Source organism: Geotrypetes seraphini, chromosome 10, assembly GCF_902459505.1.
Source record: "Geotrypetes seraphini chromosome 10, aGeoSer1.1, whole genome shotgun sequence".
NCBI lineage: Eukaryota > Metazoa > Chordata > Amphibia > Gymnophiona > Dermophiidae > Geotrypetes > Geotrypetes seraphini.
Window position 1 is genome coordinate 46,053,596 of NC_047093.1, and position 19,460 is coordinate 46,073,055.

Consider the following 19,460-nt stretch of genomic DNA (forward strand, 5'->3'; position numbering starts at 1 on the left):
TACTGACCTGGACCTCTTGCTTATTGATCGCTACACTGCTGTAGCTTCTAATTCTTGTATTGCTGTTGGCTGCTTTATCAATAAAAATTATTTTAAAAAAATAATGGCTTATCACACGATGTGCTCAGGCGTCCTGCAGTAATTTTTGAATCCGTGTGAACAAGCCATGTGCTAAAAAATATCTGTATTTTTAGTACAAAGAATGCATGTTTGGGAGTGGAGATGGCACTTTTCTGTTCTAATCAATTAGCACATCTACATGACCATATACTAATTTGACAAACAAAAAGGGCACGCAAGATGTCTATATCAACCAACTGTTAGATTTATTCTCATAAAAACCGAACTAAAATAGTCGCATAAAGTCCCAGTTTAGTTGCATGACTTGGAAACAGATCTTTAAAACTAAGGGCTCCTTTTACAAAGGTACGTTAGGGCCTTAACGCGCAGAATAGCGCACGCTAAAATGCTGCGGGCGCTAGCCGCTACCACTTCCTCTTGAGCAGGCGGTAGTTTTGGCAAACTGGCATGCCTTCTTCAGGGGACAAGCAAGTAACTCAAAGCAAATGCAGAAAACAGTTTGCTGGAACATCTAGCGTATGATCTGATTAGAAGGTAGACAGTATCCAATTCATTCCAGAATTAATGCGAAGATAACAAGTCACAGACAGGATGCCCAATTAATATCAGACTTCATATAAAATCAATGCATTCACCTGGGATCCTCTAAGACATCCAAGTACCGCTTCCATAATTCAGAGAATGCCTAATATGCTCCAAAATTCTTTTCAAGAAAAGATAAAAATTTACAAAAAAAACTTTCCACTAAATGCAGTTATTTAACCCCAAGGATTCTAAAGATTGTAAACAGAAAATCCAACATTGTTCTGCTTGATCAATTCCCCCGCCAATAATAAGAGCACAGAAATTGTTTGTGCAATGTGAGATTGCTCAATCGGCTGGTTTACCTCCCTGGTGCCTTGGTCCTCCTTAGCTGAAGTTGTCCCGGTCGCTGGTTCTTCCAAGAGGAGCGAGTCCCTCTGAGTTGTTTCCTGTAGCAAGCCCTCCGATACACTGGACTCTCAAGAAGAGAATACTGCCTTGTCGGGTGTGTTCTCCTCTCGCGGTGAGCTGGCTCCAAGCGGCAATGGCTGAAGGGGAGGCGTCCTGACGTCGGGGCTCAGAGTAACGTCTAGCCCAAGGGTGTTTGCCGTGGCACTACTCTCTGCCGGCGCTCCCAGTGGGCGATTCCCCGACAAAGCCTGTTCACTTTGAAGGCATCTGAAAATGTTGGCCACTGTAAGGACCGGGGATCCCGAGTGCCAGGAGGCACCACCAACGCTCTTGCCCCTTCTTTTTGGCATTCTTCGGAGAGGTAAGAGAGACACTCACAGGCGTACTCTCAGCAATCAGATGGCAGCCATCTTGGATCTTTTCAGAAAGAACTATAAGAGCACATTCAAAACCCACTGATAGAACTTCCCTTCTACATTTTTTAAGTTGTCATTCAGTACATTGTAAGAATATCTTACCTTACTCTCAGTTTTTGCAGTTACATTGCACTTGTATCAAAGATTTTAAACATCAATCTCATGAATTTTCTAACAAATAATTATCTAGGGGTTATAAAGATAAAGATCTAAATTGTACTTATAATAAGTATATAAGTATAATCATTGTGAATGCTTACTGTCTGCCACACATAAAATTCAAAGGGGTAATAACATCCATAAGAACATAAGAACATAAGCAGTGCCTCCGCCGGGTCAGACCACAGGTCCATCCTGCCCAGCAGTCCGCTCCCGCGGCGGCCCAAACAGGTCACGACCTGTCTAAATCACCAAAAGGGGCCCCCATGCCGCCTTGGTTTCCCTTCCTAGCCCTCCGGTCTTGCACATGCACGACCTGGGTTTCTATACTTATTTTCTGGTTAGCTTTCTCAATATCCCATGATCCCTTTATCCTTCAGGAATCCGTCCAGTCTCTGTTTGAATCCTTGTACCGTACTCTGCCTGATCACTTCCTCCGGTAGCGCATTCCAAGTGTCCACGACCCTGATTACTTTTGTAATCAGATATACAAGGATATTTTAAGTGTGGCAATTGCAAAAATTGTGATATTACTCTTCAGTTAAAATCATTTGTTAATCCAGTAGATGGCAAGACAGTTCAGTAATTGCAATAGCAAGTTTGCTGTATATGCAATACTTTGCCCTTGTAATAAGATTTATGTGGGCATAACTATTAGAAGTTTTAAAACAAGGTTGAATAAATACCGGTCTAATCTAACCTGTAATAAGACTGAGGTGCCTCTTGTTTCACACTGCACCAATGTGAATCACAGCTTTATTTCACTAAGGTGTTTCATTATTAGCTTTATTAGGGGTGAGGGGGGGATATTGATCAAAGAAATTACTCCAAGCAGAACAACATTGGATTTTCCATTTACAATCTTTAGAACCTCTGGGGTTAAATAACTACATTGAGTGGAAAGTTTTTTTGTAAACTTTTTCTCTTTTCTTGAAAACAGTTTTGGAGCATATTTGGTATTCCAGCCAATCATATGGGATTTTCAGTGAAGGTGCTCACTGATTGGCTGTTTTGCTGACAGCATTTTTGTTTTAAGCTAATGCCATTTTGGTAGAGTTATTAAAGAAGAGCAGAGAGCTGAACTTTGAATGTGAGTACTGTGTCATTAAGTAAGTTCAGAACAATAAATTAAAAACATCAATTCTGCAATTGAACATCATATCAGCCCTTATTGCCATTTATATCATTTTTCTTGCTGTTTCGTTTGCTTCAAGGCGATGTTTACAATGTCATCAACACTTGTTTATAACAGAGTTTTTGGAAAGATGGTTTATAAGCACATTCCCTGATGAAGTTATATGTGTGAAATGGATCGGCCATGGTTGGGAAGATGTTAAGTTCTCGGTTTACCACTATTTTAGCTGTTTTGAGACTTTGGGCTCCTTTTACTAAGCTGCGTTAGGGCATTAACGCGAGGAATAGCGTGCGCTGAATTGCCGTGTGCGCTAGACATTAACACCAGAAATTGAGCTGGCATTAGTTCTAGCCGCGTAGCGCACGGTAATATCCTGCGTGCGCTAAAAACGCTAGCACACCTTATATTTGCTGGTTGTTCAGTATTGAAGAAATAATTAATTGTTCAGCATTTTGGATCACAAAACAATATAAGATTGAAGAAAATAATTAATAAAATGAACAATGAGGTTTTTTGACCAATGATAATGTCCATGGCTCTTTTAAAGTGTCTTATAAATACTTGACATAAGGAAAAATTTGAGCCTAATTGCATGTGTCTAGAAATTTGACACCGGGGTGTTTGAGGTCTTTTTCCTTGTTTGCTTATTGGAATTATGTGGCACTGATCCATTAGTGTGTGCCAAGTGTTTGTGTGTTATTGGATATAGTGTGTTCCCCAATGAGAAGGCTGGCTACGTTGGTCTCAAAACTAAGTTGATGTTTTTGAGCGTAGCTGCTGAGGTCTTTCTTTAATTATTTGAATTGTTTTAAGAGTTTTCATATTTTATGAATGTGTACAAGCTGAGTGATTTGAGATAAGACTTTTATATGGACACTGATTGATTAGCTTTACCATATAGTGCATTATTTGAGCCAGACGACAAAGAGAAAAAAATGCAAAAGAAAAGAGTAGGGGATGAGTTCACAGTCTCCAGCCATGGAGCAATTATGGCCAGTAGTTAAAAACAATGGATAAAAGATATTTTTTTTCAAAGATTATGGTACAACAAGCATTGGACAGAGATAATGATTTTATGCCAAAACATGGGGCTCCTTTTACTAAGGTGCACTAGCGTTTTCAGTGCATGCACAAAATTACTGCGTGCTAAACCACGCGGTACGCTTTTAGAATAACGCCAGCTCAATGCTGGCGTTAAGGTCTAGTGCGCAGGGCAATTTAGCGTGCGCTATTCTGCGCGTTAAGGCCCTAACGCACCTTAGTAAAAGGAGCACGTGGTATTGTGTTTAACCTGTTATACCATATCTTTGAATAAAATATCTTTTATCCATTTCTTGGATCCAATTATCTGATGCTGTGATTTTTCTAAGATCCATCTGTAATTATGTTGTTACTCATTGGTCAGTCCTTTGTTCACGTATGGCTTTTTTTGTTTTGTTTTGTTTATTGGGTGGGGGATTTTGACTCTATAGCAGAGAGTTACTTTTTGGGCCACTAAACTCACCATGGATTTCAGGCCCTTCAAAAGAAGGGCCCTTTTACACAGTTCAGGGGGAGGATGGCTACTTGTTCATTAGAAAGAGGGTGCTGGGAAAAATTTTCTTCCAAATGTTACTCAACCCACCATCACGTACCGCTGAAGCTAGAAATATTTGAGGTTCCTGTGCAGGAATGCATGAAAAAGGTCTGACATGTTTTAATTATATTGGTAAACAGACCTCATAGTGTGGTGTGTCACTGGCCCTGTGATTTGATGGAGGTGGCAAAGGGTTATACAGCAGTGTGCAACTTTATCTGCAATCCTAGTAGATTATGAGTTACTCTGCTGTGTGGCCAAGGTGGTCATGGGATACTGCAGTATGTGAGTTACCCTGCTGCAGGGCCAAAGTAATTGTGGGTTACTGCAGCATGTGACTTACCCTGCAGCATGGCTGAGGTAGTGTAGTAGTTAAATGGTACATTCTTCACTATATACTCCTCTGAATCAAGAGAGCTTAGTTTATCAGCCACCAGCACTGATTTCCCTGTGCCAGCATTTCCCACTAGCATGACTGGCCTGCGTCTCTCCAGTAACTTATCCACGAAGTATCGTACACGAATGGTCTCCATGGTGTGAACCAGACATGCCTGAAAAAAAAAAAAAAAGTATTCAAAATCAGCTAAGAGCTGGACTGCAGACACCAAAGAAATACAGTCACGATGACAGGTAGGAATAACATGCTTACGTAAGATAGACACTGATAAAGAAGAGCACCAAAAGACAACCCATGGAAACAAATAAGCATTCAGAGAGACAAACAGAAAACACATCCACAAAGACACATAAACAGGATTACTAAGTGAATGCTGAGACTAGTATTTGAAGTTTAGCTCATCTTACTACCATTTGAGTTATGGCATCTGTTTTGCTTCCACCTGCAGGCTAGCAAAAACATTCTTCAAGATCTGAAGTAGAGAATGACATGGGGACAAATCTGTCCCCATCCCCACAGGAACTAAATTTCCCCGTCCCGTCCCTGTGATTTTTGTTGCTGTCCCTGTCCCATTCCTGTAAGCTCTGCCTTAACCACACAAGCCTCAAGCACTAAAGTGTTTGAGGCTTGTGCAGATGAGGATAGAGCTTAGGCATTGGTGGAATGAGGCATTATGACATCACCATCTGAGCTCTAGAATGTTGCTAATTATGATTCTAAAGTGTTTGAAGCTTGTGCAGATGAGGATAGAGCTTAGGCATTGGTGGAATGAGGCATTATGACATCACCATCTGAGCTTATGATTTTAAAGTGTTTGAGGCTTGTGCAGATGAGGACAGAGCTTGCAGGGATGGGGCAGGGACAGGAAAAGAACTCATGGGGATGGGAGGGGAAAATGAGTTCCCGCGGGGATAGAGAAAATTTGTCCCTGTGTTATTCTCTAATCTGAAGTTAAAGCAAAATTGGAGTTCAAGGAACCTATTTGCTCTCTGAGGGAGATCCCTTCTCCCTGCACGGCAGCAGCAGTTTGCTGATTTACCTGCACAATTTCTTTCAGTGCCTACAGAGTTCTTGAAGAAGCACAGCACTATGATCTCCTCTTCCCAAGTGGAAGGTACCATTTTGACCCGAGACAGCAGTTCTTGTTTTGACCTTATCACATCGGTATTTATGTGGCATGACGGTTTGTGTTTATGAAATTTAGCTGCCAGCATGATCAGCGAGAGCTGTTTGCTCGGCTGAATGTGTTCCCTCAAATAAACACAGTGGAAATTGCTCAAGCAACCACTTTGTAGCATGTTCAACACCACCTCATATACCACTATTATTACGGTAATCATTTACATTGTGCTTCATGATTTGCACAGTACTTTAAAATAAACCATTATAAAGATTTATACACTGCTATACAGACAGCCTCTGCTCTTGTGGAGTTTACTATGCTTTTAAGTTAGACAGAAAAAAATAAATGTTTCAAGGAAGTGGTGTTTTCAGTAAGCAAAGAAGAAGAAATGTCAAGGTGAACACAATTCAAAGTTCCCAGCTACGAGAATGAAGTGTCCTTTCCACATATCTGTGATAGACATTAAATGGGGTACTGAATGGAACAAGATGACATAGTATGAGACTTCAAGGAGGAAAACAGAAGAACATTATGCAACATTATGACATGGTCTTCAGAAGAGCAGAAAGAGACTAAAACAGCCAGAGTTTTAAGAAAACATGAGATAAGCACATAAGCACAGGGATCCTTAGATGCAAGTAGTAAGGGGAACAGCCAGAGATCCACCTTCAAATTCTGGGTTTTTATGACTTTGGGGTAGGCTGGCGGGTAGGAAACAGAGAGTAGGGGTGAATGGACAATACTCGGACTGGAAAAGTGTCACGAGTGGAGTGCCACAGGGTTCGGTGCTTGGACCCGTGCTCTTCAACATATTTATAAACGATCTGGAAATTGGTACGACGAGTGAGGTGGTTAAATTTGCAGACAATACGAAGTTATTCAGAGTAGTGAAGATGCAGGAGGATTGCGAAGACCAGCAATGTGACATAAATACGCTCGAGAAATGGGCCACGACATGGCAAATGAGGTTTAACGTGGATATGTATAAGGTGATGCATATCGGTAATAAAAATCTTATACATGACTACAGGATGTCCGGTGCAATACTTGGCGAGACCCCCCAGGAAAGAGACTTGGGAGTACTAGTCGACAAGTCGATGAAGCCGTCCGCACAATGCACGCCGGCGACGGCAAAAAGGACGAACAGAATGCTAGGAATGATTAAGAAGGGGATCATGGACAGATCATAGAAGGTTATTATGCCGCTGTACTGGGCCATGGTACACCCTCAGCTGGAATACTCCATCCAGCACTGGTCGCCTTGATATGAAGAAGGACACGGTACTACTCGAAAGGGTCCAGATAAGAGCGACTACAATGGTTAAGGGGCTGGAGGAGTTGCCGTACAGTGAGCGATTAGAGAAAATGGGCCTCTGCTCCCTTGAAAAGAGGAGACTGAGAGGGGACATGATTGAAACATTCAAGATAATGAAGGGAATAGACTTAGTAGAAAGGACAGGTTGTTCACCCTCTCCAAGGTAGAGAGAACAAGAAGGCACTCTCTAAAGTTAAAAGGGGATAGATTCTGAACAAACGTAAGGATGTTCTTCTTCACCCAGAGAGTGATAGAAATCTGGAACGCTCTTGCAGAGGCTGTTATAGGGGAAAACACCCTCCAGGGATTCAAGACAAAGTTAGACAAGTTCCTGCTGAACCGGAACGTACGCAGGTAGGGCTGGTCTCGGTTAGTGCACTGGTCTATGAACTAGGAGTCGCTGGGTGAGCGGACTGTTGGGCACGATGGACCACTGATCTGACCCAGCAGCGGCAATTCTTATATTCTTATGTTCTTACCCATATCATCCTGAACAAACTGATCCAGTCCTGGTTTAGTCCAATGGCATGCAGGAAATTTTAGTTCCCTATGAAAACCAAAACCATCTCCTTGAAATTAATGGGGCAGAACAAAAACAGGATCAGCCTGTTGGGAATAAATAGGATGAGATGACAAACCTAAAATAAGTACCCCTGTAAAAACCAAACCAATCACTTGGCCAGAGGAGAGACTTAATGGGCTCTTACAAAAATATCATTACAATCAGATGGCAAGTTAAGTTCCAACACAATTGCTAAGGGCTTTTTGACAATGGGCCAGAAGCTTTGTGATACTGAGCTGCTAAGTACATTCACTTTCCACACTGATCAGCACCAAAACACTGTGGCAGAACACCTGCCTGATTTATGCTTCTTTTTACTTGACTTGACATTCTTTGGACCCTGAGATTTAAATTTGTCCCTGAACAGAGAAACGTGGATGCAAAATGCTCCTGACTCCCGACAGTCGCACATATCCTCATATGAAAACGATGTGAGAAGAGCTCCACCTTTTGGTCAAAATGTTAACTCACCGGAACTATATAGAACTAAAACCCCATAGTGGTGGCAAGAAATGGAAAGAGAAAGAGGATGGTATCTGTGGTTATAATCAAAGTAGTATACAGTTACTTATTTTGTATCTGGAGCAATGGAGGGTAAAGTGACCTGAAGAAGGTACGAGGGAAGGTAAGGGGGTGCACGCGCCCTATCAAGACTGTGCCTGGGATGGAAACCCTCCTCCCCCTCGCACCCTCCTTACTATGCCACTGGAACACATTTTTGATCTTGAAACAATGTTTCATACGGGAGATGGCTTCTGATTGCTACAAATGTTTCATTTAAGCTATTGGGTCTGGTTCATAAGGTCCATGTGGGACTTCCTCTTTATTTATCGAACAGATGGAATATATTCCTTCATGGACAGAGCACTCTTCTCAACAATTTTTGCTTTCACTGCTGTCATTAAGAAGTGTTTGCCTGTCACCAATAAGAAGTAGAACATTTTGTTACACTGGACCATCTTTATGGAATGCCTTACCTGCCAATTTGTCTGATATCCGCAACTCTCTAACCTTCAAGGAAGGCTCTGAAAACTTGGGGCCAATATTCAAAACAAATTTAATTGGCCAGAAACAGCTCTTGGCTATTGTCTGTTTAGGGGTAGCTGCTAGTTTTTAGCGGCACTTGACCAGTTAGTGCCGCTGAAAATAGCCGGTTAGCGCTGAACTGAAAACTGGCTATTTTTTTTGTGTGTGGGGGGGGCATTCTGTGGCGGAGTCAGCACTTGGCCAGCTCAGTGCCGATATTAAGCACTTAGCTAGGTTAACCACATAAACAGGACCGCATAAAAGTCAGTTTGATCTCGATGAGGTAACCTCTAGCCAGTTAAGCGCTGAATATCTCACTTAACTGCTATGCTTGAGCCTGATCCAGAAACCTGGAAATTTAATGCCAGTGCCTGGCCATAGGCCGGAACTGAATTTCCAGGTTTAATGCCAGTGGCAGCCAGCAAAACACCGATTGCCACCAACTGAATATCAGGCCCTTAGTTTGTTTGTTTTTGGGTGGGCAGAGTTATAATTGCTGTATCAAACTAAACTAAACTTTAAGCTTATATGCCGCATCTTCTCTATAAGAATAGAGCTCGATACGATTCACAATGAAATTAATAAAGCATAAGGGAAAGAAAAGATATACAGTGAATTTCGTAGAGGATAGGGATAAAAGAGGTTTTACAGTTTTGAAAATAACCAAATTTTCAGATGATTACGGAATAATTGAAAAGAACCCAAATCCCGCAACCATAAAGCAAAATTATTCCACAGATCTGTTACTTTGAAACATAAAGATTTCCCTAATTTACCTAATGAAGGTGTTGCCTTTCAGCGAGGGGAAAGATAACTTGAGTTTTTCTATAGATCTGGTTATGCCAGATCTTTTAGAATTCCATGAGAAAAGGATTAGTGAAGGAAAAATGCCATACAAGATCTTAAATGTTAAAACAAGCTCATTTGACGTGTACCCTGGAAATTATTGGAAGCCAATGAAGTTTTAACAAAAGCGGAGATGCGTGCTCAAATTTACTTTTAGCGAAAATTAACCTGGCCGTGGTATATTGGATTAACTGAAGTCTTTGAAGACTTTTTTTGGTCAGACTTACATAAATCGAATTACAGTAGTCCAACTGCGAAAGAATGATCGATTGTACAAGAACAGCAAAATGAAGAAGCTTTTTTTTTATTTTTTTACCAAGGTTGGCATTGGCACCCAAATCTTGCTGAATTTATAGAATTGACACCTTAATAATTTATTTTCCACCCCCCCTCCCGTTTACAAAACCGTAACACGTTTTTTAACGCTGGCCATGGCGGTAACTGCTCCAACACTCATAGGCGTTCTATGAGCATCAGAGCTAATACCTCTGAAGCCGGCGCTAAACACTAAGCTGTGGTTTTGTAAAAGGGAGGTGTTAATGATTTACAGTCCTAGTTTGCATATTACTTAAAAGGCATTTAGATGCACAGAACTCTAGAAGGGAGATGGCCATTGCTCACTCACCTGTAGGGGCATGTCAGGATCAAACTCAAATTTGGGGATGAGTTTAGACCACAGTTCAAACTTCTTGGTTTCAGGATCAATGTAGTAGTCAAAGACGGTTCCATGAGATGGAAATTTGATGGTCTTGAATTCAGTCACCCACCACTTGCTGAACTCAACTCTGTAATCAACCAACTGTAAGAGAAGACCTAATATTTCAAACAGGGTGTATCAGACAGCAAACACACATGTGCAGATACTTTGGCCGACTTGGCGGGTTTTTAGACATATTTAACTTTCAATTATGAGCACCATGGTCACTCAAAGAAAAAAAAAACAGTCTGAAAATTTCCCTCTCCACGAGTCATCTGTGGATAAAAATACAGGGCTGGATTTCAGTCAGCATTGCCTATTAGTTCTCTTCAACCCTATCATCCCATTCAAAGAGTTTCCCTTTGAGCCATGACACTCCCCCTCCCTCCACCCCAAAATCTTATCCTGAAATTATTTGCCTCTGGGCCATGTTCTTCATGCTTATACAATATGATATTGAGACTGTTCTCTCTGAAGCACACATGCTCATGTATATACTGTATTAGGACAGTCTCCAGTCTGCTATACCCTTCCAATGCTTACACCAGTGGTTCTCAAACCTGACCTGGGGGAATCCCTATCAGTCAGGTTTTCAGGGTATTTGCAATGAATATTCATGTGTTAGATTTGCTTCTACTGCCCCTACTGTATGCATATATGCCATCATGTTTCTATGAATATTCATTGTGAATATCCTGCCCCAGGACAGTTTTGGGAAACGCTGGCTTATCCTGAACTGAGCCACCTCCACTCTGAGCTTCTATGATTTGTGCCCTACTGAAAATAGTCATCCATTTGAATCAGGCTTGTTCAAGTTCAGACCTTAAGAGCTCCAAGGAGACCAGGTTTTCAGGATATCCCTAATGAATATGCATGGGTCTATCGGGCTAAAGCACTCGTTTCCTGATGAAGCCCCTTGGCAGGGTGAAACAGGACCCGTTGAAAGCTAAGAGAGCTAATTGCTAAAGAGAGCTAAGAGAGCTAAAGTTTAAAGATTTAAGAATCTGAGACGGGGCAGTGCAATAAATTTAAGTGCAATATTTCTATCTGATTTCACAGTACTTTAACTACAACACTTTATTGCTTCAAACTTGCAGATAAGTACTTTTTGCACTTTAAATATATGGTGCTATTTAGATGTACACTGAGCACTTTAATAATTTTTTATGTGCCATTTTTTCTAGCAATCTGCACTTTTTGACTGGAGCACTCAAGCACTTTAACCTGTTCTCAGCTAAAGATAAGTAATACACTTTTTAGTTTTTTGTGAGATAGTAATTTAAGAATAAAATAAATGATTAATGCATAACAAAAAAAACTTAAAAAATACATTGGAGGTTTTTAGATCGATGAAAGAAACCTATTGCCACAATATTTAAGGGGAGAATACTTATGTGTTCCCTTAGTGGTTGATCTGAGATCTTTTCCTCCATTTAGGGTTATATAGTACCAACCTATTTCTGTATCTTGTTATACTGAACTGAGCCACCTCCACTCTGAGCTTCTAAGATTTGTGCCCTACTGAAAATAGTCATCCATTTGAATCAGGCTTGTTCAAGTTCAGACCTTAAGAGCTCCAAGGAGACCAGGTTTTCAGGATATCCCTAATGAATATGCATGAGAGAGATCTGCATATAATGGACGTAGTGCAGAGGACCTCCAGATGGGCCCTGAGATGCCAGCAGGGTGTGCCAGCAGGGAAGAGGGCCGGAGAGAAGGAGAGGCACTGGTGCCAACTGATTGCCTACAGCTACTTCAAGCTGTTTCTCAACTATTTCAAGCTAAGTATCCCCTAAGTCTAACAAATATCAACTGAGTACCCAAACCATAGACCTCCCTAAGCCCATCCAAGCTCTGCCCCAGATCCCATAACCTTTACTAATTGTAATGCAATTTTTCCATTCATTTTTCATATACACACAGCAGATATAAATTCTCAAAATTGACACATTTCAATCAATATATTGAAAATAAAATCATTTGACCTACCGGCGATCCTCTGCAGGCTACTGTAATTAGCTTTAAGGGTGAGACTGGGGGGGCCAGGCGGTAAGCAGGAGTATGCTAGAGAGAAGGGGGAAACATGCAGGCCTTCGGCGAATCGGGCAGCGCTGGCGCTGTACCGCGTAGGGAAGTTAGCTGGCAAGTGCCTTTCTTCCTCCTCAGTGTGCCGCAGCACACTTGGAATCTCAGGAGGCACACTAGTGTGCCTTGGCACACAGTTTGAGATACACTGATGTAGTGGATGCAAATCTTTTTCATGCATACTCATTAGAGATATCCTGAAAAATCTGGCCTGTTTGCAGTCCTCAAGGACTGAACTTGGACAAGCCTGGTCTAAACCAAACCTCAATGCTTGTAGTGTACTATGGCAGTTTGTTTCTGAACCAGATCTCTCTAGCTACACTGCACCAAGGCAATGCCTTCTTAGCTATACCCCTCCACAGTGATACTGTACTGAAACACTTCCCCCTTTAAGCCTTTAATTCTTGCAATCTGAGATGTTCCTTCCTAAGGAACACACCTATGCTACATTTGCATTGTCAGTATAATCCTACCTGATCCTGGAACAGTGCACCACCAAAGGCCCAAATAGCTGCAAACACAAAGTATAACTCATAAAGTTCCTTTGGACAATCAGGAGGAGTATTTTCTTTGGTGAGAAGACATTCTAGGAGGTAACACAGCATCTGAACCATGCTCTGTTCTGGAACTGGAATAATCTTCTTAAATCTGAAGACAAATAAAGTGAAAATCAATTTTAAGAAGCCAAAGTGACATCATCTGTCATCTCCATCCATCTCCAGAAGTATCTCGCTCCAGATCACTCAAATCATCATTGTTGCTGTTAGGAGCAACTTCCTACTTCAGTATCTCAGATGCAGTATCTCAGGCAAAAGCTGCTCAACCAATCAAATTCAGATCTGTACTGTTAGGACCTTCAGGGGGTTGGGTGAATCCCCAGCAACTTTTTACTTGTTGCAGTTTGACTGGTTGAGCAGGGTAAAAGAAACAAAAAGCTGGGAGGACTTTCTATAGACTTTAGTCTGCTCTAGATAGCAGACCAAGGCTCTCTTCCAGTTCAAAGTATGTAGTACACTTTTGGGCATGAGGTTTGGAAAAAAAAGGGTGGGCAAGACAATTGACTGGTTAAGATGAAGTCCAACAATACTGTAGTGGGAGGCAGTCTTGCAATTCTGCTGTCTATGCTTTTCTGTGGTGGGAGGCAAGCTTGCACTACCAATATCCGTGCTGTACCTGTTCTATGATGGGACCCTATCTGGGGAAACCTTGATTTCCTCCTTCCTATAAGGCTGGTGAAAAAATATCTCACAGGGGACAAATGAATGCATGCTGCTGCTCTTATTAGCTGGAACTTGGAAGACATAAATACTCTCTCTTTCCCTGTCAGAGGAACTTGGCTCAGTAATTGTAAGCTCTTTCAAGCAGGGACTATTTTCTTCTTTGTGACTCTGTCTTCATTTATTTTCTCATGCTTATACCCTCATACTATGTGGCACATTAATAACTGGTTCTGAAATACTTGTCAATTTTCTTCATACAATATGTCTCCACTGAGCAACTTATCAAAATATTGAATAGATATCCATCATACTTGACATTGGATCTGTGCTCATCTTAAAAGCCCTGAATAGCCCATACCTCTCCTACCTATACAGGGTAATGGATCTTTCTCTCCAGGTGTTACATCATAGCTTCAGGGATTATACTGTATATTTTATCAGTCAGGCCATTTGAAATCTTATGCTCAGACTATGAGCTTAAAAATAAGGCCATATTTACAACTTCAACATTATATAAAATCCTTGCCAAGTTCTGCCCACAGTTTGGATTTTCAGGAATCCTTGGTTATAGCTTTTAGTCTAAATGCTCAGCTTCCTGTACCATTAAGATTTCATCATATGTATCTGAAAAAACATATTAAGGAATTTGATTGTGATACATTGGCATGGAAATGAACAGAAGATTTGGGTGTGAAAATTAAAGGTGATCAGATTAAGCACTACCCGAGAGACATGGGGCTCCTTTTACGAAGCCGCGTTAGCGGTTTAACGCACGTAATAGCATGCGCTAATTTGCCAGCCGTGCTAGCCGCTACTGCCTCCTCTTGAGCAGGCGGTAGTTTTTCAGCTAGCGTGGGGGTTAGCGCACGCTAAAAATGTGCGTGCAATAAAGCCGCTTACGCGGCTTTGTAAAAGAAGCCCATAGATGATCAAAGAACATATCTTTATGGGAAACACAATTTAAGATGTTTGTGAGGCTTCAGATCACCCCACAGAGAGCTTACAAAGCCAAGTTGAATCCAATTTTTCCTAGTCTTAAATGTTTCTTTGGTCATACACGTCCAGGGTGGGTTGGAACATATTTTTAATTTCTTAATTTGAGTGTACTTTTTGAATATAATTGTGGGAGGGTGATATATCTATTTGTCATAGATTATAATTTTAATTGTATTTAAGTGCTTTTAGAGTGTATGGCTTCAAAATGAATAAAGATATTTTTAAAAAAAGAGTTTCTTTTCTGGTGTCTTTTCGGGGCATGTATTTTGGCACTATTTTAACATTTGATTGTTTTGGTCATAGCTCATTGCCCAAATTTCTTGTCTGTGGAGGAATAAATGTATTTTGCTTCCCAAATTACTATTTTCTGTGTTTCCTTTAATCCACCCTATTCCAAAGGGATTGAAAAGATTTATGCAGTGTGCCACTTTACTCGGTAAGAAAACTATACTTTCTTCTTGTTTGTTGCTGGATCCACCCTCGGTGGCTCAGTGGATGTCTTACATGATACTTTGATGGAGTGGAAGATTGTGGATAATCTAGACTCTAAGTAAGTCATAGTCAAAAAATTAAAACATAAAAAAAAACATTTAAGTTGTCACTTGGAAGTCCAAAACTAAAACATCAAAAAAAAAAAAAAAGAACATCTAAGTTGCCAGGACGTCCCAGTGCCGTTAATCAAAATCCTTTTCCTGGATGTCTATCGAGACGTTTCTCCCCTGTGTATCCAGAGTTTCAAGGGGAGTGCAGGGTGGCGTTTTATGGATGTGTTTTGGGTGGGCTTAACTTGGGCATCTTGTGGCGATAATTAAATCTTTTCCAAGACATCCTGGATGGAACTTATTTATTTAATTTATTTATTTAAAAACATTTTTATCCCGCATAGCCAAACAATCTATGCGGGTTACAAAAGTACATGCACAAATCAATAAACAAACATAAAACAACACAATTTCTTTTTTAAATAAAAGAAGCTAAAATCATATATAAAAAAAGCAAAAGCTAATGATTCAACAGCTCAGTTGAACAGATCTCCATTTCCAAAAGCTTTCTGAAAAAAATAAGCCGCCAACAACTTGTAGAAGGATAATAGCTATGAAATCTGGCGAATATTAATAGGTAACACATTCCACATACATGGTCTAGCAACACTAAAAATTTTCAAACATATTGGACATTTGGAGTTTGACCTAGGTACCCAAACTGACCAGATGACCACTAGATACATTAAGCTATGACCCCCCCCTACACACACACTCCCCCACTGCTCACCAACCTCCTCTCACCCCCCAAAAATCTGAATGAAAGAGTACATACTTGTCTCTAGAATAGCAGCACGTAGTATGGGAAAGCCTAGTAGAGCTTCATACAGGTGTCTTAAGTAACCTGGTAGATGGGCTAGAGAACTAAAAGAGGAGGACCCAGGCCCATAAACCACTCTAACCACTATATTTATAGTGGAAAGTGTGAGTCACAAAAACCCTACTCTACTGCCATGTAGGTGCCACCTGTATCCACGAGGGCTACTGGGGTGGTAGACAAGTGAGTCTAGTAGGTTTGGGGGGAGTTTTGGAGGACTCTGCATAAATTATACGGGGTATATGTGAGATGTAATTCTGGCACTCTTTATGTGAAATTCATAGCAGTGCCCTCTAAGGCGTCACACTGCTCTACTGGCATGTCCATGTCCAAATGGTCTGGATTAGACGTCCTGTCAGCCTAGACGTCCAAGTAGACATTTAAAAAATAAAAAAAAATTGGGGGAAGGCTAGGAAAGGGATTGGGACTTGTATGCCACATTTTTGTAGTTTTACAACCACACTCAATGAAGTTTACATACAGTTACTTCAAACATTTTTCCCTATCTGTTCCTGTAGGCTCACAATCAAGACAGGGACATTAAACTTCCAGCTCTGAATTGCTGAACCATTCTTCTGAGAGGTTTTGGTATTGGGTGGGAGGGACAGACATCACAAAATGTTGGTCAGCTTAGACGTTGAGCTACGATCTGTACTCTGTATTTGGTTAACTTTTATCGCTGTGCTTGTATTTTTGTTTCCTTGACCAATAAAATTATTTAAACATAAAACTACAGGCATGTGAATATAAGGCACACCATTACCATATTCTAGTATTCTATAAGGAAATCTGGGTGCCCAGATGTCATTATAGAATATGCTCTCACAACATGGTATCCAGGCACCTAAAGAAGGCATCCAGATATACAGTAGATCTGCTCCCAATCAGTCTGAATCAAGAACTGGATAAAATGCTTTCATCCCTTGTCTTTATACAGCATTTAGCCATGATCAGAGTTCCCTGGAATACCTTGTGAGACATGGAAACAGCACAGGCCTCTGCACAACTAATTACAGTTATTAAAAAGAAAGGTTAACTTGGCAATCTCCTAAATTAAGAAAATTACGAAACTACCAGCTGAGTAAATAGTTCTGTGGTTTGAGTTAAAAAATAGACACTGATTTTACTCTGCTGACTGCACTAAAATTGGATTTATCAGTTACCAAAGTTCCCCTGAAAGATGAATGACTGCATGATAACAAATACAGAAACACAGGGTCCAGTTTTCAGTAGGGATTATATGGATCATGCCTGGATTTTCAGAGGCAATTGAGCAGAGCAATCTAGACCAGTGATTTCCAACCCTTTTCTGGAGGACCACCAGACAGTTGGGTTTTTGGGGTAGCCCTAAAGCAATGTTACTTACCGTAACAGTTGTTATCCAGGGACAGCAGGCAGCTATTCTCACTAGTGGGTGATGTCATCCGACAGAGCCCCGATACGGACGTCTCACAAGCATGTCTTGCTTGAAGAAACTTAGAAGTTTCGAGATGCCCGCACCGCGCATGCGCCAGTGCCTTCCCGCCCGATGCTCAGGGCGTGTCTCCTCAGTTCAGGTAGCTAGCAGAGAAGCCAACCCAGGGGAGGTAGGTGGGACGTGAGAATAGCTGCCTGCTGTCCCTGGATAACAACTGTTACGGTAAGTAACATTGCTTTATCCCAGGACAAGCAGGCAGGTATTCTCACTAGTGGGTGACCTCCAAGCTAACCTCAATGGGATGGTGGGAGTGTTGGCAACTTAAGAGAATAAATTTTGTAACACTGTTTGGCCAAACTGTCCATCCCGTCTGGAGAAAGTATCCAGACAATAATGAGAGGTGAAGGTATGAACCGAGGACCAAGTGGCAGCCTTACAAATCTCCTCAATTGGTGTCGATCTGAGGAAGGCTACAGAGGCTGCCATTGCTCTGATCTTATGGGCTGTGACCCTACAAGGAAGGGATAATCCACCCTGGGCATAGCAGGAAGAGATACAAGCCGCCATCCAGTTGGAGATGGTACGCTTCGATACAGGTCGTCCCAACTTGTTCGGATCAAAGGAGACGAAAAGTTGAGGAGCCGTTCTGTGTGGCTTGGTGCGATCCAGGTAGAAAGCCAAAGCACGTTTACAGTCCAGAGTGTGAAGAGCTGATTCTCCATGATGAGAATGAGGCTTTGGAAAAAATACTGGAAGTACAATGGATTGATTGAGATGAAATTCAGAGACCACTTTAGGCAGGAATTTCGGATGAGTGCGGAGGACCACCTTGTCATGATGGAATACTGTGAAAGGTGGATCCGCCACTAAGGCCTGAAGCTCACTGATCCTGCGAGCAGACGTGAGGGCCACCAGAAAAAACACTTTCCAGGTGAGATACTTAAGTGGAGCCCTGTTGAGAGGTTCAAACGGAGGCTTCATGAGTTGAGAAAGGACGACATTGAGATCCCAAACCACAGGAGGAGGTTTGATAGGAGGATTGACATGGAAAAGTCCTTTCATAAATCTGGAAACCACAGGATGAGCAGAAAGAGGTTTCCCCTGTAGAGGCTGATGGAAAGCAGCAATAGCACTCAGGTGGACTCTTATAGATGTAGACTTGAGACCAGACTGAGACAGGTGTAGAAGATAGTCCAACACAGAGGATAGGGAAGCTCGCTGAGGCTCCTTGGCATTGGAAATACACCAGGAAGAGAATCTAGTCCACTTTTGGGAGTAGCATTGTCGAGTAGCAGGCTTCCTGGAAGCCTCTAAGACATCCCTCACCGCTTGAGAAAACTGGTGAGGAGTTACGTTGAGAGGAACAAAGCTGTCAGGTGGAGAGACTGCAGGTTGGGATGAAGCAGTGATCCTTGATGTTGAGTAAGCAGAGAAGGAAACACTGGAAGAAGGACTGGTGCCCTGCTGCTGAGTTGAAGCAGAAGGGAGAACCAAGGTTGTCTGGGCCACCGAGGAGCTATCAGAATCATGGTGGCTTGGTCCGATTTCAATTTGACCAGAGTCTTTTGAATGAGAGGAAATGGAGGAAACGCATACAGAAATCGATTCCTCCAATCCAGCAGAAAGGCATCTGCCTCGAGGCGATGAGGAGTGTACATCCTGGAGCAAAACTGAGGCAGTTTGAAGTTGTGGGGAGCCGCAAAGAGGTCTATCTGAGGCGTCCCCCATTGTGCAAAGATCTGATGAAGGGGGTTGGAATGGAGAGTCCATTCGTGAGGCTGGAGGAGTCGACTCAAGTTGTCTGCCAAGACATTGTCCTTCCCCTGAATGTAGACAGCTTTGAGGAAGGCATTGTGGCGAACTGCCCAATCCCAGACTCTGAGAGCTTCCTGGCAGAGGGAGGCCGATCCCATGCCCCCCTGTTTGTTTACATAATACATGGCGACCTGGTTGTCTGTGCGGATGAGGACCACCATGTCGTGAAGCAGATGTTGAAAAGCTTGAAGAGCATAGAAGATTGCTCTGAGCTCCAGAAGATTGATCTGATGGAGGCGGTCCGCACTGGTCCAGAATCCCTGAGTGCGAAGCCCATCCAGATGAGCCCCCCAGGCATAAGC

General features: G+C 41.9%; 1 protein-coding gene across 2 annotated transcripts in view; it reads right to left on the bottom strand.

Annotated features, from left to right (window-relative positions):
• DNAH9 (dynein axonemal heavy chain 9) overlaps positions 1–19,460 on the bottom strand; it is a 366,622-nt gene that overhangs the window by 250,086 nt on the left and 97,076 nt on the right. For both annotated transcript variants that reach the window (XM_033960210.1, XM_033960209.1), the window contains exons 36-38: positions 12,825–12,999; positions 10,195–10,368; positions 4,644–4,851 (exon numbers count right to left, since the gene is read on the bottom strand). In XM_033960210.1, coding sequence (XP_033816101.1) covers positions 4,644–4,851; positions 10,195–10,368; positions 12,825–12,999 — 557 coding nt within the window. The remainder of the gene's footprint in view (positions 1–4,643; positions 4,852–10,194; positions 10,369–12,824; positions 13,000–19,460) is intronic.